Source organism: Pyxicephalus adspersus, chromosome 1 (genome assembly GCF_032062135.1).
Source record: "Pyxicephalus adspersus chromosome 1, UCB_Pads_2.0, whole genome shotgun sequence".
NCBI lineage: Eukaryota > Metazoa > Chordata > Amphibia > Anura > Pyxicephalidae > Pyxicephalus > Pyxicephalus adspersus.
Genome location: NC_092858.1, coordinates 9,238,956 through 9,262,427, shown reverse-complemented (window position 1 = coordinate 9,262,427; position 23,472 = coordinate 9,238,956). Strand labels below are relative to the sequence as shown.

General features: G+C 39.7%; 1 protein-coding gene across 1 annotated transcript in view; it reads left to right on the top strand.

Moving 5' to 3' along the window:
• UVRAG (UV radiation resistance associated) overlaps positions 1-23,472 on the top strand; it is a 64,423-nt gene that overhangs the window by 37,823 nt on the left and 3,128 nt on the right. The window contains exons 9-13 of the mRNA XM_072398628.1: positions 1,053-1,137; positions 1,234-1,321; positions 2,819-2,879; positions 8,689-8,854; positions 15,086-15,164. Coding sequence (XP_072254729.1) covers positions 1,053-1,137; positions 1,234-1,321; positions 2,819-2,879; positions 8,689-8,854; positions 15,086-15,164 — 479 coding nt within the window. The remainder of the gene's footprint in view (positions 1-1,052; positions 1,138-1,233; positions 1,322-2,818; positions 2,880-8,688; positions 8,855-15,085; positions 15,165-23,472) is intronic.

The window sequence follows — 23,472 nt, the reverse complement described above, 5'->3', positions numbered from 1 at the left end:
TATGTTGAGTAGGTCTTCTGTTAGGTAAATATTATAGGTGTGTAGTAATCTTGGAGCGAGTTAAGAAAAGAGTGTACAGCAAAGAGGTAATAAATTCATCACCCTATGTACTCCCTTGCATGCCTTCTCCCTGTCCAGATGTTTTTGGAAAAGCATTACCGTTTACTTTGTTACTGTTTTGCAGAGAAAGACCAACGTTCAGCTCGCCATTCGCTGTCGGCAGTTGCTGTCTGAGCACTCCTATATTTATCCCATCGAGTGGAACTTAGATCCACTTGACAAATTTGCAACCAGATTGAAAGAAAAAATGCTATCATGGGCAATGAGCATTCTTACCTGCCTGATTGCTTAGTTATTATTAATAATATTATTATTATTATTATTATTACACAGTGTTTATATAGCGCCATATTATGCGGCGCTTTATAGTCCATTGCCATGTCGCTAGCTGTCCCACAATAGGGCTCACAATCTAATGTCCCTACCATAGTCATAGGACTTTAATAGAGTCCTTTGCTAAGTTTTGGGGAAATGCCAATATACCTAACTGGATGTTTCATGTGTCAGAATTACTGAGGTGTGCATGCACATCTTGGTTTTTGCTGCCAGGATACCGGACATTCACACATAATGTGCATAAATTGTTAGCGTAACATTAGGGTAAGATTAAGTTGGATTGACAGAGGGACATATTAGTAAAATGGTGACTTTCATGGGCCCAAAAATTTGAATGGCAAGGTGTTCACTTATAGGAGCATTTGATGTTTGGACAGTAAACACCAACGTCATCTGGGTTATACTTTGTCATTGATATGACCTGGAGATTAAAGTATATTGAAGTCTAAAAATTTCCTCCCCTTTTATTATTTTGGTGGCAATTTTACTTTAGATGGAGTTCATGCAGTGTTTAGAAGTAAATAGGACTGCTCTAAGATTGCCTGCATTACAACCTGCTCTGAAACACTAACTATAACGCCTAAAGCCAGATGCCTTGGTCCATCCACAAAGATCCATAAGTTTTTATATTATATTTTGTTTTTTTGTATTTCTAGGTAATAAATTTAATGTACAGCGTGAGAAGTTGCAGAAAAAGAGCGAGTCTTTGAACGAGTTAAGAAAAGAGTGTACAGCAAAGAGGTAATTCATTTATCACCCTGTAATCCCTTGCATGTCTTGTCCCTGTCCAGATGTTTTGGGAAAAGCATCACCGTTTACTTTGCTACTGTTTTGCAGAGAAAATTTTCTAAAGACCAACGCTCAGCTCACCATTCGCTGCCGGCAGTTGCTGTCTGAGCTCTCCTATATTTATCCCATCGAGGCGGTGAGTGACATTAAAGTGCCTAAGATATCCTCTTTAATGAAAGTGTATATAAAGAAATACAGAGAGGAGGTAGATCAACAGAGATGTGGGTTGCAGTACAACCAGAAGCAAACTAATACAGCAAAGATATATCAAGATAAATTAAACAATTTAAAAAAATCCAAAGTTTTGACATAAGAATACAAAAAATAAGGGGAGGAGAAAGATAAGGAAGCTGGGACCTTCTATGAGGAGCAATATAATTAGGTTGTAGTCACGACAAAATGCAACGTTTATCAGAAAAAAGTACGAATACCAAACAATCAGCTAGCTAAGTAAGATCTCCAAGTGTGATCAAAACCCCCAAGAATGCCTTTACCTCAACAGGTAAGTCTATGGTTGACCATTATCTAGTTGGCCAAATCTTCAGAATGAGGAGGACAATTCCCCCTCTCAGTACTTCCAAGGTGTCTCCACTGGAAGATCTCTTCTGGGGAAAACCCTAAAATTTGGATTTCCTTTTTCTTTTTCATCGACAATGATAATCAGTACAAATGGAAGCAGATATTCTCCCCAGTCAGGGCAGTTCCAGCAAAAAAAAAAAAAAAACTGACAGGGAGGGCTGACTTTTCCCTTGGGACATAAAGTTTGTGAGCAAACCTGTTCACAAATTTCAGAAATTGTAGATTTTTCAAATTTACCTAAATATTTTTGTCTAGTCTGCAGAGAATTCTAAAATGTAACCATTTTTCCTGATTTACAAAGTTCCACATTTCAGGCATTTTTCTTACTCTTTAATCTTTCATTTGATTATTCATACGAACAAATCAATTCTTCTGCAGTGTGTTTCAGTTTTGTAATGGGAAGAGAAGAATTAAAGCAAATCAAAAACTCAAATGTCATATATACAGTTAAAGACATCCTTGAAAAACAAGTAAATCTGTGGTCAGGCTATGGGCTATCAAGTATTCATATATTACCAACCATAAATAGGCTTTACATCTCTCAGGGACTATAGCTGCAGACAGTAGTGCAATCTTCACTCAAACCTCACAAGCTGAGACTATTCTTTGTTTGCTTTAGAGATTAGAAGGTTATTAAGCTATCCAGCCATTTGTGGCAGAGGGGGATTAGAATGATTTTAGCTGCTGAATGACTGCTAAGAGGAGGAGAAGGTTAGCATAGCTGCTTAGTTAAATTTGTAGACCCTGCATAAACAATATAGCCACGCTTTGTTTCCTTTAGAGTTCCCAAAAGCCAAGTACCATCAGGGCCTTCTAATTGGTTATACCTGTAATGGATTATTTTGAAGATTCTAGCTTTTCATAGTGGTCAGCCAATGATAATGTTCGTGGATTATACGATTTGTCTTGTAACATTTGTGGCCAGTTACTTCCCTGTATAATGCAAGGCGCTTTCTAGTTTAGGATATTATCTGTATAGAATGTAAATTTGTTGATTAAATATCATTTTATTTCCTGAAACTCATTTTTTGTCTTCTCTTTTCTGTCTTCACAGCATGACCAAAAGGATTATTTTATATGTGGTGTAAAACTACCAAATTCTGAAGATTTCCAAGGTAACACCTTCCTTTTTCCCCCCATCATTGCCTATTCATGCTTTATCTTCATTCTTTTTTGTACAAATGTCCTTTTGAAGCAGGTGGGTCAGAGGCAAATGTGGGCCTCCAATGAGAGGAAGCTTGCCTTGCTCCTCAGACTCCCAACACATATTGCTTTTGCATGCTCCAGTTCCATGATGTGAACATGGCCTTGATGTTCACATATAAAATACATTGGGCCTGCTGGGTGATCTAAGTGGATCTGGTCCAGGATTGAATTCCATTCCAGGTTTGCTGGATCACCCAGCTTCACTGAAGAAAGTGTAGCCTCTCCAGTCTTGGAGAGCTTTATTAAATTAGACGCTACAGAACCAGAGAAGAAAAGCAGTTATTGAGGCTCCTCAGCTTGCCATGAGAGAAGCCTGTAGGAGTGCAAAATATAGTAGATTGCACTCTGTCTTACACCCCTAGACAAATCTTTCTCAATCTTTTAAACATAGGGAACCCCTTGAAATAACTTACAGGTCTTTGGGAACCTCAGCTATAACTACTATATCCACAGCTTACAGTAAATTAGTGTGGTGGTCAATTGAAGGACGCCGTTTTACATTGCTGACCATTGGGAGGAATGCCACCCTTACTGATGGCCAAAAAGATCACTGGTGTCAATGGTGACTGACCTGAGAAGCACAAATTGCTCAAGGTACCCCTAATAACCTATGGAGCAACCCTGGTTGAGAAACATTACTTTAAACTAAACAGACCTTAGGCCCTACTTATATGGAATATGAAGGGGTGGTGGGTACCCATGCTTTGTTTTTATCAGCTGCCTAGAGTTCAGCTGTAATTCCAGGAAAAAGATTACAGATGCCCCTCATTGGATAACCAGTTTCCAATCCAATGACCTGGTTGTTAAGCAAATTGGTCATTTAGAGAGGAACATAATAAGTATTCGGTCTGCAGAACTGTGCATCAGTGACCTCTTCACTGATATCCTACAGACCCAGTTTGTGGAGAATTGCTACTTGGGACGGAGGATGCAGTTAAGAAAAAATGTCAGGCTGCTGTACACTATATCTTGTATAGTGTACTTATAAGAGAGATGGTCATATGTGTGAGCAGTCATTAAGTGAGGAATACCTGTATAGCACTTTGGCCAAAAAGGATATAGGCATTGAAAAATGTGGCATTTTCAGCAGAAAGCAGTCATTAATCTTCCTAAGCTTTTAGCTGCAAAGTAATGATCAGGTGCTTGCAAGATAGTTATCCGGGTTGTTGCTGCTGGATGCCCCCTGGGCAGTACTGAGCCACACACATAAACTCCAACTTGTGTCTGCACCAGAAACAGGATGTCTGAAAGCTGTAGTTATCTTTAAAAGCTGAACTCCCATTTTGCATGTTCCTTTTCTGTAATAAAATGCTTACTCTTGATTTCATTGCACCCAAGGAGCTCCTTCTAATAAGCAGTCAAACTACTGATTTCAGTAGTTTTATTTGAGTTACAGCATCACTTGTGGGCACTTCCTAGGCTGTTACTGCAGATAGTCCTCCATTGAAGCACAGTCTACTAAGAAGGGTCCTCCTTCCCAGACTGACATCCCTTCATCTTGCCATTTGATGTTTGCAGAACTTCTCCCACCAATCATGGCCTGCTTGAATTGCATAAAGTATCAAAAAAAGGAAATGTAATAAAAATGGAAAAGGTTCAATTGAAAAAGTTATTTCCAATTTTAGGGGATCTGGGCAGGATCAGGCAAGGAAAAATACAGGTGGCCTAAAGTTTAATTTTTATACCACCTACCCCATTCTATAGAAGCAGCAAACTTTTTAACTGCAAAAAGGAAAATTACAGGCTTGTTTTAATCAAGTGTTTTTGCCCCGGGAGTGTATAAATGGAGCTTATAGTTGCACTTTTTAAATAGTATGAGGTTTACAAAGATGGATGGAGAGAGCCCTATGTGGCCTAAAGAACACCATTGTGAAATACCTGGTTTTAAATAACCATTCATCATTCTGTGTATTATAGACAGCTCCTGGTTGCAGGCTAGATTTTGCTTATTTGACTAATAGAATGTATTTTCCTTCCATCATATTTGAGTGGAGCCTTGGTGAGATTTATCACTGCGTTACATGTTATTGTACGGCGTGTTCCAGAACAGCTTGCTTAGCTACATTATTAATGACAGCTTGAGATCACTTGACTATTTCTTTACGAAGTGGCTCAATGTCCTGCAGAGTGGTGTGTAACTTGTGAAATGAAGCCCAGAGTATGTTTTCGTTTTTGCTTTTTCTCCGACCCCCCCCACAAAGTTGGGTTTCTGCAGTCTGTAATCCTACAGGTTTTATGTATTTAACACTTTCACGAGCAAATGCCATTGATGCTTGCATTCCCAGAACAAATCTAGAAACCATAAGAACCCACACAGAGGACTTCTTCCAACAATGTACTTTCTTCTTTATTCCAACGTAAATAAAGACTGGAGAAAGTCCAGTGTGCCAATCCTAATTGTTTCTAAGTATCCATTCCTTGGGTTTGCCGAGAGAGGTTTCAAGTGTTTCACTCATTTACTCACAGATTTGTATTAGATGGACACCATGTAAGGCAATGGTCGCCAACCGGTTCGAGAAAATTTTGGCGGTCCACGGCTCTGGCTGGTGTGCCACTGACCAGAGCCGCAGGCCATGTCCCCCGTATGGATCGCAGGCTCAGGGCGGTGGTCGGGTTGTGTATCATACCTACCATGGGAGAGTGGGTGGATTCTGGCATCATGACATCACTCTGGGTGTAGTGACTTCCCCTTTGAGTGACATACGGCTTTCTGCGCACGTGCGGTCCGGAATCCGTAATTTTAGTGGTCCACTGATGTAAGTTGATCCCTAGCTAAACAGAAAATCAACTGTTCCACAGTGAAAAGTAAGAGTTGAATATTTCAAGATAATTATTATGACCTCTTCGTAGAGCGTTATAAGACCGTAATCTGTCTGACGCGTTTCGCCAATAAAGCTGAATTCAAAAGATTAATTGCAGGTAATGATAATACCCTGGCAAAATTAACCCTCCTTACATCGTATGAACCATGTGCTTATTGACAAACTTCCTAGGATTTTCCCAACTACTTGCCAAACTAGGATTTTTTTAGACTACTCTGAACCCTGTAAACCCCAACATCATTGGAGGTTCATTGAGAAACCTTGGATCCTATCTAGAAACCTTGGATCCAAATATGGTATTGGCTTTTCTGGATTTGCTCTAGTTTTTGAAAAAATGACCTCAGTAATAACCTTATAGAAAACTAAAGAAACATGAAAACTAAGCAAAATTAAACAAGATATGCCTACATATACAAAATTAAAATTTTGAAATACTTAATTCTATATATATATATATATATATATATATATATATATATATATATATATATTCTATTTTCAGTAAATTTACAGAACTAATCACAAAGAAATCATTGACAAACCCCATTTTTTGATTCCCTTTATGCTGTTGATCAGGACAATCACATTGAAGGCTCCAGCAGTAGTCTGCCATCTGCCCTGATCCCATGCCATCATCCCATCTGCCCTGATCCCATGCCATCATCCCATCTGCCCTGATACCTTTCTTCCATCACCTTTATATCTTGATGGAACCTCTCCCCTTGTTCCTTACTGAAATCGCAAATGGCTATGGAGATAGTGTACCTTGCTCATAGTAGCACCCACATTTTTAAAGTTTAAGAGCAAGTTTTGTACCAGTTCTTCATAATTTTGTGCTTTGTCGTTACTCAAGAAGTTCCTAACAACCATGACATAGCTGTGCCAGGCAGAAGCTTCAGTATCAGTCATGTAACTTGTGAAATTTGAATCATTTTCCGAATCTGGGGTCCAGCAAAGATTCCTGCTTTTAATTTTTCAGTACTCAATCCAGGGACCACCGTCCTTGTTCAGAGCTCTAACAAATTGCTTCATTAATCCCAACTTTGTGTAGTGGAGGGAGAATGATTTTTTCTTTGTCAACCATTGGCTTGTTAATGATGTTCGCTGCATGCATCTTTTTTCATGTTTTCCCTTGGAGGCCATGTCACTTTTCCCAGTGATCCTGCTTTGCTCTACTATCCCACAAGCAGATGAAACATGGGTACTTTGTGTATCCACTTTGCTGTCCAAGTAGGAAGGTCACCTTTTTTAAATCAACACATACGGACCATTGGTGTTCATAATAGCAAAGGTTTTGTGGGACCATTTGGATATTTTCATATTCTTCTTTAAGTTTTGTTGAGTGACCAATTGGAATTGATGCATAGCAGTTGCCATTATGCAGTAAAACAGATTTCAAACTTCGAGTAGAACTGTCTCTAAAAACCTGCAAGTCGGTATTCTGGTACTCCCATATGGACTAGTAGTGCAGGGTAGTTATAACAGTACACCAAATCTCCATCTTGTTTTCAGCTCCACTGAAATATGGTAGGAGTGTCACCTCTCTTGTCCTATAAACCATTATTTTAATTTATAGGCTCAGACAGTTCTTTTTTTTTTTTTTTATTCTGTATACTAAAAGTTCAGATGCTTGTTTTGACAGACGTAGGTCACATATTAAATCATTGAACTCTTTTTGGGTGAACTGCTGGTTTGATGAAACACTTCCTTGATATTCACTTCCATTGCTAACCTCCGGATTACACTCCAAACCCTGTATATCCTCCATGTCGGATACTGAACGCTGGTATGGGAACATCAGCACTATGCGCCACAGGTCGTCTTGCTGATTCCAAATCAGGCCACTACCACTTGTTTTTCTTGTAACGGTTGAAACCTTTTACATTCACAGCACAAAAATAACCATTATCATGATTTGCAGTTTTCCATTTTTCCACGGATGTAGACACTCTACAAAGGTTTTGCATACCATATGGGGGAGCCCAATACTTATCTTGGTCCTCCAGTTTAATACCAAAATATACAAGATATGCTTGTATCACAAATTCTGAACTGTTTCTTCTCTGTTTTTGCTGAGAATATTCACTAAAAATGTAGCAAAAATACATTAGGGTCATTTAAACAACTTCCTAATAAACTCATATTTCTGTAAAAAAAAAAAAACACTTTCCTTCAATACTACAGGGCAGTCCGAGCCATCCAGGGGTATCTTCCCCCTTGATTCTGTGTCGTCCCGGTGCTCCGGGCACTTCCATTTTCTCCTTTTCTTCCTGTTTCTTCTTCCTACGTCACCCGATCTTGCGCCTGGGACGGGTGACGTAGGAAGAAGTTGGGGAACAAAAAGCTTGCCAATCTCGCTGCTCATGCGCAGAAGAGCATCCTGGGAGGCTTTGCGCTCCATTCATTCTCGATTGCCTAGGCTAGAGGTCAGCAAACTCCAGCCTTTAGCCCAGATACGTCCTAGCCGGTAGTTTGTTCCGGCCTAACGCCCCCTGGCTGATCCGGACTAATGCCAGCTGGCAACACGAGGCTCCGGAGCTAAGCAGATAGCATAGTTTTGGGAAAAGGTTAAATAGAAATATATGAAAAGCTGCTTATGAACATAGCCATATATAGTGCAATATCTTTATTGTAAGTGTAAGAGACAAATACCGTATTGAAAGAAACACAAAGAAAAAAACTTGCACATATATCTGCCTATAAAATGATGGCAGGGTTTTTGTAAAACTGAGTGGAGCAACAAGCTTTCAGATAGAAAGGAAGAAATTATGTTAGTCACCAGGACTGCAGAAGGAAACCCATGCAGCCAATACATGTAAAAGAGTTGATTTTTGTTATTGGATTTTAATACACTTTGCCATTGGACATATTTAATGCATGCTTTATTGTCTTGCAGCAAAGGATGACGGCAGTGTGGCTGTTGCTTTAGGCTACACAGCTCACCTAGTTTCCATGATCTCCTTCTTCCTACAAGTACCGCTGAGATATCCTATACTACACAAAGGTTCAAGATCTGCAATCAAAGACAACATCAATGATAAGCTCACAGAGAAGGAGAGAGAGTAAGTAAATACTGAAACTTACCTTATGCTATTTGTGGGAAGTAGTCTGCTTTCCGTGGTCTTTATGTTGCTTGTGTTATAATTGTATTTTTTTTTTGGTGGTTAATATGAAACTTGCCTCTGCTGAGGGAACAAAAAAAGCTTTGTTAAGAAAAAAGAAATACTATGGTATTGTGTACAGGAGGCGAATTTGGATGGGGTAAATGTGATTAATGCCTTGACATACTCTTTTTAATTATACCCGAAAAAAACCTGATTTGTTTCTCGCTTCAGTTGCCCTATGTAAACAGGCATGAACCGTGGGGGAAAAATATTTCCCTTTCTGACTCACTTACTTTTAATAGTTACTTGTGTGATATTCTGTTCTTCTGCATCCAGAACCTCGTCCATGGACCTGCACCAAACTCGCGGAAGAAAGGTTCTGACGTATCTTTGAATGTTTGTTCCTGATCATTAAGTCGAAGTATTTAAGCCAAAGAAGGCCAGACGGCTTGCATTTTTGGAAAATAGCAGTGAGGGCCTACAACTTCAACATTATTTCCTCTCCTCACAGATTTCATAAAATCTGAATTGCATAGAACAGTACAGGTTTCCTTTCAACCGTCCTCATACAAATCCATGACCATGATCTTTTTATCAACCGGCTTCCTAACTTTTCCTTGCCTGGTAACTTCCCAACCACTTATGTCCATCTGCTTGTAAACATTCCCCCATTTGTTATTCTCTCCTAGCAAGTTCTGAACCCTTTCAAATTGCAGAAAGAGAAGCGCGGTCTGCCAAGCTTTGAAAATTGCTTCATTTTTCAATGATTTGATAATCGCTTTAATATGTTGAGACTTCAGCGATGTTTTCATAGACCAACACTTTGTCAAATAAGGAGGCAAGCAGCTGGAAATATGAAAACTTTTTGTATTTATAGGCCTCCAGCCTTTGTGCTTAATGTTCTTGAATCACCTTGTGCAGTTGTTAAACCCGGCTGGATTGTGAGAACTTTGCAGAAATAGTGTTAATGTGGCAATTTGTGGCATGTTGGTCATTTATTGCCTAGTATATGTGTAAGTCTAGATGAAGTTTGAGTAATTCTTTTCAGCACACATCAGAATCGTAATTAGTAGGTTAACATGTGAATTCCAGATGTCAAGTAGCAAATATGTTACAAGTGCCAATAAAAACTAAAGCCCAACTCTGGCCAAAGCTGTTTTTTCTGTTCCTGGTATCGTTGGAAAGGGCAGGAGCAATGTTTCTCAACCAGGGTTTCTCTACAGATTTCTGGGGGTTCTTTGCGCAATGAGCAATTTTGTACTTCTTCATTCACTTTAGTGACACCAATGATCTTTTTTTGGTTATCTGTAGGGATGAAATTCTTCCTATTGGCCAGCAATGTAAGAGACATTCTTCTTACTGACCTCTTATGCCGGTATGCTGTGATCTGTGGATATAACAATTATAGAAGAGGTTCCCTCAGGACCTGAAAGTTATTTCAAGTGTTCCCACATGTTAAAAAGGTAGAACATTTTGGGTTAGAACATTAGTTAGGATTTTATTGCACCCCTTATTGTACCTATTGATTTCCCTCTTGTTACCAAGACAGGAAGTGAGCTGAAATCACTACAGGGATGCAGATGGTAAGTAAAAACTTGACAATGGCTTCCTCTGATTGTTCCAATGGCATTAGGGAGACAATGAGGAAAGGGAAGAACTCCAGATGAAGTAGTTGAATTCTACATCCTATTGGAAAGATTTCCTATCCTTTCCCTGTGACACCCCGTCACTGGGACAGGAAGTACTTGGAAATTGGGGTAGGGTGGGGGTGATCTGACAAGAAATAGAGAAGCCAGAAACTAACATGGATATGTGCAGGACCCTGCAGGTCCCTCTCTGATCAGCCATGATATCCCTGCATTTCATGGAGAGGCCAAATGCGAACGTGGATATCTGCAGCACCCTGCAGGTCCCTCTTTGACCAGCCATGATATTCCTGCATTGTATAGAGAAGCCAGAGACTAATGTGGATATGTGCAGCACACTCTCTTTGACTCCGCCTTGATTTTCCTGCATTGCATGAATGTGGATGCAAGGGACTAATGTGGATATGTGCAGCACCCTGCAAGTCCCTCTCTGATCAGCCATGATATCTTTGCATTGCATAGAGAAGTCAGAGACTAATGTGGATTAGCTAGAGCTGTAATGAGGCTTGGAGGGGTCGACCAGAAATGTGTTTAAGCTAAAATACATTCTTGATGGTAAGACTTAACATTTGTGTAGAAGCTTCCCTTCATCTACAGAACATTTTATTTATTGGAGAACCTCCAGTAAAATATCTGAAAATTCTTCAGTGTTTGATGGTTTGCAATATGTGCAGATTTAGTTCTTTCCCTTTGTTAGCTGAGCTTAAATCAAGCATGTGCATTTCATCAAAAGAGAAAAATCTTTCCCAATAATGATTAATTATTTTGAAAATGGCTTTATGTGTATAGACTGTCTTCAAAGCTCCATGTTTTTATTAAAGCTATCGTATTATGCTTGGCTCTTGCTCCAACTCTTTACAAATATCTGCGCGAGCCAATGTGACTTACGTTTGACATTTCTCCAAAATGTTGGAATTGGCATTAACGGGCAATTACAAAATGTAATTGAAATTCTGAATTTCTTTACATTTTTTAAGACTTAGGTCTGTGGCAGAAGGGGTAGACAGAGATTGGAATATATTTTCATATATCTATTGAAGGATCAGGCCACACGTCTTAAGTTTATTCCTAGATTGTAAGCTCTTCGGGGCAGCAAGCCAAAGCTCACAGTATATTATTATGGTGGTCAGTACAATTAATATTATTATTATTATTATTATTATTAAACAGGATTTATATAGCACCAACATATTATGCAGAGCTGTACATTCTCTACATTGCTGGTTATTGGAAATATGTCACCCTTACAGATAGCCAAAAAGATCATAGATGTCACTTAAACTGACCTGAGAGGTACAAAACTGTTCGTTATTATTATTAGGACTTATAGCGCCAACATATTAAACAGCGCTGTACATTAAATAGGGGTTGCAAATGACTGACAGATACAGACAGTGACACTAGAGGAGGAGAGGACCCTGAGCCCTGAGAGCTTACAATCTAGGTTGCTCAATAAACCACTAGCACTCTCTGGAGGAACCCTCATTGAGAAACTCTGTGCTAGGTTATTGAAAATATTGCATGGTATAATGTTCTGTATGTCATTCATCAGTCTGTATGGAGTGACCGAGTGGGGATGACCGCTGTCCTTTCCTATGGAGGAGAGAGAGCTCAGTGGCGTTTGCTCGTCTCCCCATCCCTCTCCATAGAACAGAGCAGCCCTGTGTGTACAGCGCTGGTTCCTTCTCCTGTCACCGGAAATGGATCAAAATAGTTTCCAGGGACATCAAAACAAAGTCTGTACAATCAATTAATTCTGTGTGCATATAAACTTCCAGTCCATCATCTATATTTAATTCTCAAGTGTCTTTTAGGTTGCGCACTACCTGTATCTACCCTACCCCTTGTACAAATGTAAATGCATCGTTATTCCACCTCTGTGTACAATTTTTAAACCACTTGTATTATGTTTCTATAAGTCATCATCCTTTGCCATGCACGGGAATTATCTCATATTAGGCATTTCTTGGTATTGTTATTATATTACAATTTTCATCAATTTTGATTTTCCATCAAAAATAATTAATACATTTTTTGAACTTTAATATCATTGTGAGCATCTCTGTACTGTAGTATAGAGGCAGTGACGGTATACTTTATGGAGGCAACTAATGTTTGTTTCCCTCCAGCCAGAGCAGAAATCTGGGACACCGGGATTCTGACGTAAAAGTGCTGAGCACTAACTGGCTAATTCAGCGTGGATGAGATTGGTAAATGCCCCTCCTAAGGTCCCAGCGAAGCCGTGTGAGCTCCAGGGACCCTAAGGACGTAGCAGGCTTTGCAGCAGCAGAGTTTCTCTAAGCCCCTTTTATTCTGGATATAAACAAACATGGCTGTACTAGCACTGTGCTTTGTTTGCATGTTGTAGAGATGGCTTTGGCTGGCTGTAAAGCCCATCAATTACTTATATCATTTCTAAATATATCCCAAATATCACAGGAAATATTACATTGGAGGTAAGTGCTCCGGCCTTTGCAGCACTAGGTCCGAAGTTCGAATCCCGGCCAGGGCTCAATCTGCATAGAGTTTGTAGGTTCTCCCCGTGTTTGCGTGGGTTTCCTCCAGGTACTTCGCTTTCCTCCCACATTCCAAAAACATGCAGTTAGGTTAATTGGCTTCCCCCAAATTGACCTTAGACTGTATTAAAGACTTTGGTAGGACATTAGATTGTGAGCTCCTTTGAGGGACAGCTAGTGACGTGACTATGGACTTTGTACAGCGCTGCGATGAAGGCGCTATATAAATACTGTGTAATAATAATTGGGGGCTTGTCAGCCATCTATGTAAAAAGTGTTAAAAGCTAATTCTAAGCCAATGTAACCCATAACATTGTATCAGAGGGTAAAAATAAAAGCCAGAGATATTATAAAAATGCTTTAGGCAGTCTGGCTGTGCCCATTAACTTAGCTCTGCTAACAATAAGATGCATTTATCATCTTTTTGATATTCCAGTCTGTTAGCATTTATGTTTTCTATATGGCTGTGTCTTGCCTTGAATGAATTTTAAAAAAAGATATAATTTGCCGGCGTTCGGGTAAACTACTGATTAGCAGAATTGTAGGATTTCGACAACATGTTTCATGCACAATTAAATCCAGCTGAGAGTTGTTAAAAAGTCTTCTTGCAAGCATTTATTTGGTTTCCAAGCCCACTATGAATGGCAGGTGGTTGAATGCTCAGTTTTTTCTTTGTTAGTGTATAAGAGAGGGGCCACAGTATAGGTTCCTTTTTATAAATCACTTGGCATCACTATAGAGCTACTCCTTTCCCTATAACCCCGCCGAAGTATGAACGGCAGTTTATGAAGCGTAGATCCTTTGCAGTTTAACTTGACAGTAAAAGTCTAACTAGCTTACAAGGCCTGCAGCAATTTTCTTTTTTTTTTTTTTAATTTTAGCAGTGCTGTGATATTGTGCAGGTGAGAGAAGTCTAAAAAAACTGATATGGGACAATAAATGAAAGGAGATTTCAGTTCCGTCTATTGGCTCTGGGTGATAAACAGAAGGTGAATGGTCAGTGCTAAGCTGTCTTACATTGAATGCCCCTTCAGGTTCTCCTACATAGTTTGCAGAGCTCCGGGGGTGTGTGAGCACCAGTACCTATCTGTTCAGTGTTCCCCTTAATTATGTTTTTAAGCTTGGTGGGAAAAAGCTTTAGGCGAGTGGCAGACCCTGCATTGTAACCCAACTTTTCAGTAACCACCCAAAAACAGCCAGGTGGTTACTAAAAAGTGCCGGGTGGTGCGCCCAGCTAAAAGAACCTGGGGAGAACAATGCTGTTATATAGAGTATGTGCCCTCTGCTGTCTCCCATGCATCCATATTGATCCATAAGGCCACACATTCTTCTATCATATAACGGGGTGATGGAACGGAACAGGTCCACAAAATATTCTTCCAGGATTCTTTACAAGATGCATAATTGGGTGTGCAGGTGTCTCCAACTGCTTGCTTTCATTATCTGATGTCCAGTTGACTGTAAAGTGACAGCTGGGTTACTTTAAAGATCTCCCAAGTACTTTTTATATCTACAAAATATCTACTTTTATATAGTGGAAAATCTTTGTGCTTTCCAACTTTTTTTTTTTTTTCTGAAGTTGCTAGCTGTGAAACACATGGCCATGGTTTGGTGCAATGGAACTTGAGTGTCCTGTACATAGCCCTGACACCTCAGAGAATTGGAAAGCTGTTTTTTAGGTCTTCTCATTCAGCATCAATACACACCATCACAATAATTGTTAATGGGTGAAAATATGAACAGAGAGACACTGCAATATCTGGTGGACATCTTTCTTGTGAAAGTAAAGATTGTTAGGGACTCAGGGCAAACCAGTGGAGGGGCCAGTCCATATTAATGCTCTTTTTTGGGGTTATGATATCATCAACTCAGAGTTGTAATGGTCCAATGTCCATGAACATTTGCCTGTATTTTAAAGTGATCAGTTTGCTAGTTATAACTTCTTATCCAAATGAAATGTTTAATATATTTGAATTGTTAATGTCTGATTCAGGTTGTTTTTACCTTTTCTGTTTTGACTTTTCCAGGTTTCCTTTGTATCCAAAAGGAGGTGAAAAGCTGCAGTTTGACTACGGAGTCTACCTACTCAACAAAAACATAGCTCAGGTATTTCACACTCCATCAAGGTGGCATTTTTTAATTGCTGTTTTTCCATGTAAATATTAATCTCTAACTTCCACAATTGCAAATAAAAACTCTACTAAAATAGAGTAATAGTGCCTATTTTGGTATGTGAATGTAGCACTTGTACAGTCATCACTCCTACCCCCTCAAATCATATATGTAGTTAGCACCCAACTGGACTGGTAATCTTCTAGGTGTAGAAACAGCTTGAAATGCCTGCCACCAATTTTTAACTTTCCAGCAATTTAAAAAAAAAACAGATTTATGCTTAGGAGCAGTTTTAATGCTTAGGTAGATTAGAGGGTCAGTAGAAAGATTGTACTGCTACAGTGCAAGTCGGTGGGAAAGGATAAACTGCTACATTGAAAGTTAGTGCTCAGCTACGTTTTAGGAGACATTTGGCCACATTGGAGGTCAATAGATAGAATCACTGGTGATCAGTGGGAAGAATGCTTCCCTTTATTATTAATAAACTGTATTTATATAGCACCAACAAATTACACAGCGCTGTACAATAACTAGGGGTTGCAAGTGACAGATAGATACAAACAATGACACAGGAAGAGGAGGGAAGAATAGTGGTCATCATGAAAAATATGCACCCATACTTTGGGACTCGCTGGCAGGAATGCCTCTGTGAATTAAGAAGTAGTTAACAGAATGTACTGCTACAATAGTGGACATTTTAACATATGCTGCGTTGGGGGCCAAAGGGATGAATTTCACCCACTAGATTGGGAAGCTGTGAAAAGAAAGCCCTCTTACAGATCACTAAGAAGGTCATTGGTGTATCACTAAGAAGGTCATAGGCTGTATCAGTTCTGTCCCTGTCTCTGCTAATTGACATTTGTTGCAGATGATTACAGAACTGTTAGGTGGTAGACCAATCTGTGGTTTCTTAAGGAAGCCCATAGAAATTTATGGATGAGAATAGCTCCGTATCTCAGGTGGTCAGCTCTGTCTGGAATATTGCAGTCAGGATGGTCAAGGTCTTCTGGATCAGGCCTGTTTCCCATTGACCTTTTTGTGCAAATGGGCTGGTGAGCTATAGCTGGCATTGGATCTTACCATAGTGAAGGTTAAACGATCTAAAAGCTATATATTCCTACTTTATTGCTATGAAAAATTGCACCTCCCTAAATACTTGCAATGTAAACATGGCACAGGTATTATAGTACTAGTTCTAGATAACAATACTGACTTCCTCTCTGAATGGTTGGTATCGCCAGTAGCTTTGTTTTGTAAGTGAGCCAAAAAACGCCCTGCCTGTGGACATTTTTTATGCGAGTCACTGCACTATATTCTTTGCCATGGAGTCTGGTCCCTTTAGTGAGCTATCTTTCCATTCTTGTAAAATATCGGCAGTAACCATTACCACGTCACCTCATCCTGTGCATCTGGAATCACATAATGACCTTCTAGGCTCTGTGGTTTAATCATCCAGTGAGGTCATTTGTTCCCAGAACTGTCGGCTTTAAACGGAGGTGCCTGCAGCTCCCCCATACCATCACCCTGAAGACTTTGACAAATTGTATTTATATTGGACTGTTTCTCTTTCTCAGCACAATCTGATACTTTGACAATGAGAAGCGAAAGAAAAAAAAAGTTATTCTCAGGTGGTTGGCTGTGTCAGGTTCCTGTTCATTGGAGCGTAATGGGATCCCTACACCTGTACTGCAGGCCCACCAGACGCTTGGAGTAACCTTTTCTCGAACCCCGGTGCAGGAATGTTGTGTTGTAGCTTCCAAGGTTATAAAAATTGAGCTCTGACATCAACTCACCAGAGCTGCATCAATGAGATTAAGTTGTGCAGTCATTCAAATGAAGGCTGTTATATTATTACTATATGAAAAACAAAGCACGTCACATATTTAATTTCTATCCCTTCATATAGGGCCAACACCACACTTTATTACGTATGTAGACTACTAACACCATCCTTTGCCCCAGAAGAATTCTTGATGGTTGTTGGTTGAAAGCTAATAAAAACAATTTATTAAAATTCACACTTACAAATATAAAGATAGTATTAGCAAATCACAGTGACCAGGATAGTATTGGCAAAATGCAATAGACTGACTGTCTAGTAGACCTAATTGGTTTAAAAAGATCAGGTTGCAGAATCTACATATGTGAGGAGCCAAAATGGTTTTGCCATTTACATCGGACAAAATTTTCAGCACATACAACATACATAAAACACATGAATAGTAATATAAGAAGTAAACCAAACTATCACATATGCTGGGTATCTAAAATCTGATTCCTAAAGTGGAATTAGACTGAAAAAAAAAAAAACACACTTGCCTTTAATCCCTTAGCTCCCTCCATGGCGCTGGACTTTTCCGTGATCTTATCCCACTTCATTCTAGAATTCCTCTACGTCCTGGCACAAAGGAAGCTCCGGGCGTCCCCATCTAGTCTTCTCTTCCGTCTTCTTCTTGTCTTCTTGCTACATCATCTAATTTCGCACATTGCAGGTGTCAGATCGGGGAACATAGCCGCTGTAAAAAGGGGGGGGGGGGAGCTGATCTCGCTGCACATGCGTGAGATTGGCATCTCTTTCCCCTCAGAGCCAGAGCTTCCCGGGATGCATGACGTAGGTATCATGGGAGGCTCTGCGCTAGATCAAGCCACATCGATCAAGACTGAAAGAGGCTGTTGCACTTAAAGAATAGAAATAAAAAAAATATAATTTTATATAAGGGTTTTCTACCCTTTTGTGTACAGTGAAAATGTTGAGTCTGCTTTAAGTGCATGGTAAAACCATCCAGTGGACTCTACAGACTCTTAATCCTAGCTGACACCAATAGCCAAAGCCCCACTGACAATTGGAAGTTTAGCAGAGAGTTGCCTGATCATTTCCAGAATAGAAGACTGTACACCTTTTTTTCCCAATTTGTCAGTCTATATAAAAGTGACCTGGTATGTTTTATTAAAACATTGTAGCATTTGAAATCCTTTTTTTTGGGTAAGATGCTCCAGATGTTTCTATGGGTTCATTGAGCCATTTTTGCTTCCTAGCCCTAAAACAATAATTGTCATCAGTTAAAAATGATCTGTAAGTGTGACCATCCCACTGCCCAGCAATGTAAGAGGCATTCTTCCCGAAGACTGATGTGCACCGTGTTACATATGCAAATATACCTGCCATCCTCTGGATCAACTACGTCTATAGGGTTTTATCTGGGATATGTTTTTTTCCCTAGTGGTTGAACTTGATGGACTTCTGTCTTTTTTCAACCTAACTATGTAAAAATAATTGAAGTTATTGTTATGTAACCCGACACATGCTGACACAACTAAATTTGTTCTGTAAGTCTGGGCATCACTGACCCCTAGAGTTTGAGGTGTTTAAAAATACTTCTGATTTGTGTTCATTAATAAATTGAAGGATTAAAGGGATAGCATTTCATGGAGTCCAATTTCAAACCTTGTTGTAAGGATGCTCTCATGCCAAGAACTGAAATACATGAGAAAATTTTGTAGTTTTGTTTTGTTTCAGCATCCAACAATGGCTCCTCTGCATCTTTAAAGCAGAAATAAAGTAAAAATAAAAAAAGCACACTTAACCTTTGAACCCACAGATTCGTCAATGCATCAGGAGGATTCTTCGATCATGTCCCGTGTCATCCCAGTATCCTTATTCAGCCATCTTCACTCTTTCGGGTTCTCCCTCGCAGTCACCCGATCTTGCACTGCGCAGGCATGATATCGGGTGACATAGATAGGGAAATAGTGCTAATCTCACTGCGTTTGTGTGATCGATATTTTTTTCCTCCTCCCATTAAAGAAAAGCCTCCTTTCAGCATGCGCAGAAGGAGCAGCCAGAGCCTCCTGGGATGCATGACATGACATAGGTGTCCCGGGATGCACCCATTGCACTTACAAAAAAAAAACATTTTTACTTTATATGTAAAGGTGTTGTTAAGGTCTGCTTTAAGTTTTGTCTGAGCTGGGGGTCCTGAGACTTAGTACTCTAACTATGCAATAGAAGCTTGCCCTTGTTTGCTTCCCTGGTCGTGCAGTTAATCAACGTTTTGTAATTGAAAGGAGTGGTTTAAAGGTCATCGTTTAAGGATGGTGTCGGGTACAGGATTTATTTGTAATGGTGGTAATCACTTATGTTGTTCCTGAATGATTGGCCGTCCTCCTACAACTCAGAAGAAATGTAATGGATGATGACTTCTGACCACAATTGATCTTGGAGTGAATGTGTGTGGTTGTAACCTGTGTGGAGTTCAAGGGTTTTTGGGAGATTTTATACATTCAGCACATTTCACATAATACAGCATTACTATAATATGTGGGATATATATCAGTGATAATTGAAACCGTTCACCCTCTGTACAGCTCAGATTGCCAGCCTGAGCACCTTACCTGGCAGCTCTCAATTAACAAGGATATGCTTGCATTATTGGCAGATACTTCCTTTAGTTTTTTTTTTTTTTTTTTTTTTTTTATTTGAATTCCCCGATACAACTCAGCTTTGTTGGTCTGACCTCTTCTCCATTACGAGGAGTATTTTCTTTACGTTTCTCCCCAAAGAAAAATGAAAGACAGAATATAGACGAGAATTGCGACATTCTTGGGAGAGTCGGTGGGCTGTAAAATGTCTTGATTTAACATATGTAGATAATAAAGATTTCTATCTGGCTTATATACTTTAAATATTTAGCTTTCCCTTCTTGTCAAACCCCCAGCCTATCCAGTTAACCTTTTCCTCATTCCATTTGTTATATTTTTCTTCCCAACTTTCTCCTAGTCTTTCGCTGGCGCCGTGAATCCGTGTTGATTGTCAGGTCAAGAAAATCCACATGTGGGGTATATGCAAGCACCTGGCGCACTGTATTTTATTTAGAGAAAGAACCTGGAAATGTACTGTTGGTTAAGTCATTTAAAGGCCAAATGAGGCCCTAGAAAAGGAAAGGTCTGAGAAAGCAACTGGAAAGCACAGGCGACACTTCTTCCCTGCTTGATAGGAGTAGTGCCACCGTTAACCGTGGCAAAACTGGTGGAAAATAAAGAATCCGAGTAATAAAATGAGTCAGAATCTGCTGGGTAAAGGCAGGAAGTTTCCAGCTATTCTGATAAATTATCAACAAGCCCTTCAGGTTATGTTTAGACCTGATCCCGTGCATTTCTTGGCAGCTAGCACCTTGCAAGTCACTTGCACCACAATGCTGGTTAAGAATCCTTATCTGCAGATGTATCCACAAGTACTCACTGGCACCCCCATTCATTCTCTATGGGGCTGCTGTGCATAGAAGCTAGTTGTAGTGTCAGTGGTTCACTGGCATGAGGAAACCGTAACTATACCATAACTTTGTTGCCAGTCCTAATATAGCCTTATACTTCAGGAACATAGTTTACGGCTGAAACCTTTGGACACTGCCATAAGCCCTTGCCTATATCGCCTTGTAGATGATCCGGCTTTACCTGTTGCTGGTACTTGAGACTGTCCTCTGTAAATAATGTTGCTTGTACCTAGGACCTTTCTGAATTTGTAACTTCTGTTACAGAACCTGAAAACCCAGACACTTTGCACATCTGGAGTTGTCTTTTATGGTCTGTAATGTGGAGGTCTTTTATGTAGTGAGTGCCCAGGTCGCTTTAACACAGGGTACATAAGACGTCCCGACATGTACCTGAATTACATATGAGACAGGTTTTACAAGCTTACCATTCTCCCTTCTTGTATTCTGAAGCGGTCACAGGATGTAATTTCCAGTGGGTTTAATATTTAAAAATAGGCAAACACATGGTAGGTACACAAGGGTTGTGATTTTTTTTCTCTCCCTAGAATGGGGGTTTGAAGTGAAATTCTAACCACAGGTTTTTGTTTTTTTTTTTTTTACATTTTTAAATACATTTGGGAAGCATTCATGCATTCATTGCTGTGTCCCCAATAGAGTGATCTTTTTTTAGCTTCATGTCCACAACTGAAAGAACAGAAGTCTCCCTTGGCCCTGTTTTGTTGTTGTGTTTTTGTAACCCAACGTTTTTTTTTTTTCAGCCATATAAGTCATTACCTTCCTTATTATTATGTCCTGTATTCAGATTTCACATTCTGCCTGTCTGCTGATGGAGCAGTCCGTGTCTTCGCTTTTTGATCTGACATATCGCACTTGATATGATGTGAAAGCTCTAAATTCAATGAGACAGCCTAATGCACTTTTCATCCTCATATAATCTGTAACTTTTTTTATGGGCTCCAAGAATAGGGATTATTTGTTGTTAAAAGAGAGTCGTAAAAACGAACCATCTTCACAAACTATTGGCACCGCTTAGCTTGTCATCGTCTAGATGTCTCATAAATGCAAGCCTTGGCTGGATGAAGGCAGCCTTAATGCGCTGTATAAATTCTACAGTCTGCTCTTTTCATTCATTCGAGGAGCTGAAGGACACATGTTCCTGGCAGCCATACTCAACGGCCGTAATACTGTCTGGAAACGTTTCTGTATATTGTAATATTATCACTCGAAGTGGATCTGTAGCCCCTTCAGTTTATCCTTCCACGACTTTGCGGTTACTTTGTTTGGGAAAGTGCTTTTCACTTCAAAAAAAAGAAAAAATATATAAATGTTTTGTATATCGTTGTGAACATCGTAAACGTTTGAAGAAAAGCCGTTAGTAAAAGGCAGCTCCAGCAAAACAATTTTATTTTATCTGGAGCGGATTTACCTGTACAAATACTAGTATTTCTCTTATAATTCTCCAACGCATGACTTGCTCCATATTGCTCAAAAAGTACAATTTTGCCATCATCTGCCATAACTCCTGCCTGTTCTGTTGGAGTATTGGTGAACATCCTTATATTGGGCAATTACCCTAGAAACCTGAAAGGACTTCACAGAACTGCATCTGTCCTGACCCAGGGACCCCTTGACCTGGATTTCTCAACCAGGTTTCCTTGAGGGTTTGCTAGGGGTTCCTTGAGCAGTTTGTTAGTTTGTGACAACATTGATGTTTTTGGGTGATATTCTTTGCAATGTAAGAAGCATTCTTCCCAGTGCCCCCGCCATGCTAAAAATATTGTGAGCTGTGGATATATTTGTGGAAGGGGTTCACTGGTCACCTGAAAGTTTGTTGTTTTTTTTTTTTTTCTCTTTCCAATGTTTCCCTACTGTTAAAAGGCAGTGTTGAACTCAGAATTTTTTCCGGTGAGATGAAATTGTATGTGGGTGGCAGTTTTATGCCCCAAGTCATCAGTAGCTACCCAAAACTGCCAGGTGGTTACTAAAAAGTTCCGGGTGGTGCGCCCAGCTAAAAGGGGCTGCAGAGAACACTGAAAAGGACAAGAAAGGCTGCCCCTTGACCTTTGTATATGATAACAAAAAACAAATACTGTACAGTTACTGACAATATTACACATTTGTCATATGGACCATCAAGTGATTCTTGTTTTTGGTTTTCAACTCTCCCGTCTTTGAATGGAAGTAAACTCAAAAACAAAATGTTTGCCGACGTGCCTCCCTGTATACAGTATTCTTAAAGTGGAACTAAACCCCTCTATACTCGCCCTGTTCTGTCGCACAATGTCGCCATCTTCTTCTATCTTTTCTTCTTTTCAGCCGTCTCAAAAGCCAGTTTGGGATGGTGTAACTTGCGCGTAACTTGCGCGCAAAGGGTATCAGCTCTGCAGTTCTCATAGAAGCATCTAGCAGGTAAGAAGGATTATTGCAGAAGGGACATCGCCTATCCTTTTACTACAATAACGAGCGGCCTTATTCGGACCTTTAGTTGTTTACCGCTACATTTCTTATCTGTATATTCTGCAATAACAACTCTTCCTGTTTCAGGCTGAAGACACTAAGCTATTGCTTCACTGTTGGCAGCTGCATTGTCAGCATTTTGTGTATATGCTATTGAACTGCGGTCTGTAAGATAGGCAGCCCAATGGCCAAGTTAAAGAACTCATGGCATGCTGATGCTAGTTTATCGTTGTCAGCCTGAAACAGGAAATGCTTTTACTGTCAAGATGTCTAAGTAATGAATTTCTTTCCAACAGCAGACATAATTACATTTTACTCACACCTTGCACTTTAAAATCCTTATTTAGCATTTACACAAGATAAATGTATTTGTAAAAATATGAGGTCAAAGTCTTTTAATTCTCAAAATTCTCCAACCTTGAAAAATACGGCATCCAAAGCAATTTCTGTCTCCATCAGCCTTGTACAGATTGAGAGGTTGTGCAGGATCTCTTTATCTGAGGCCGTTTTGATATCATCCAATTCGCTCGACTTCTCTTCTGCCAAGGAAAATAGATGTCTGTTCCTTCTGGTTT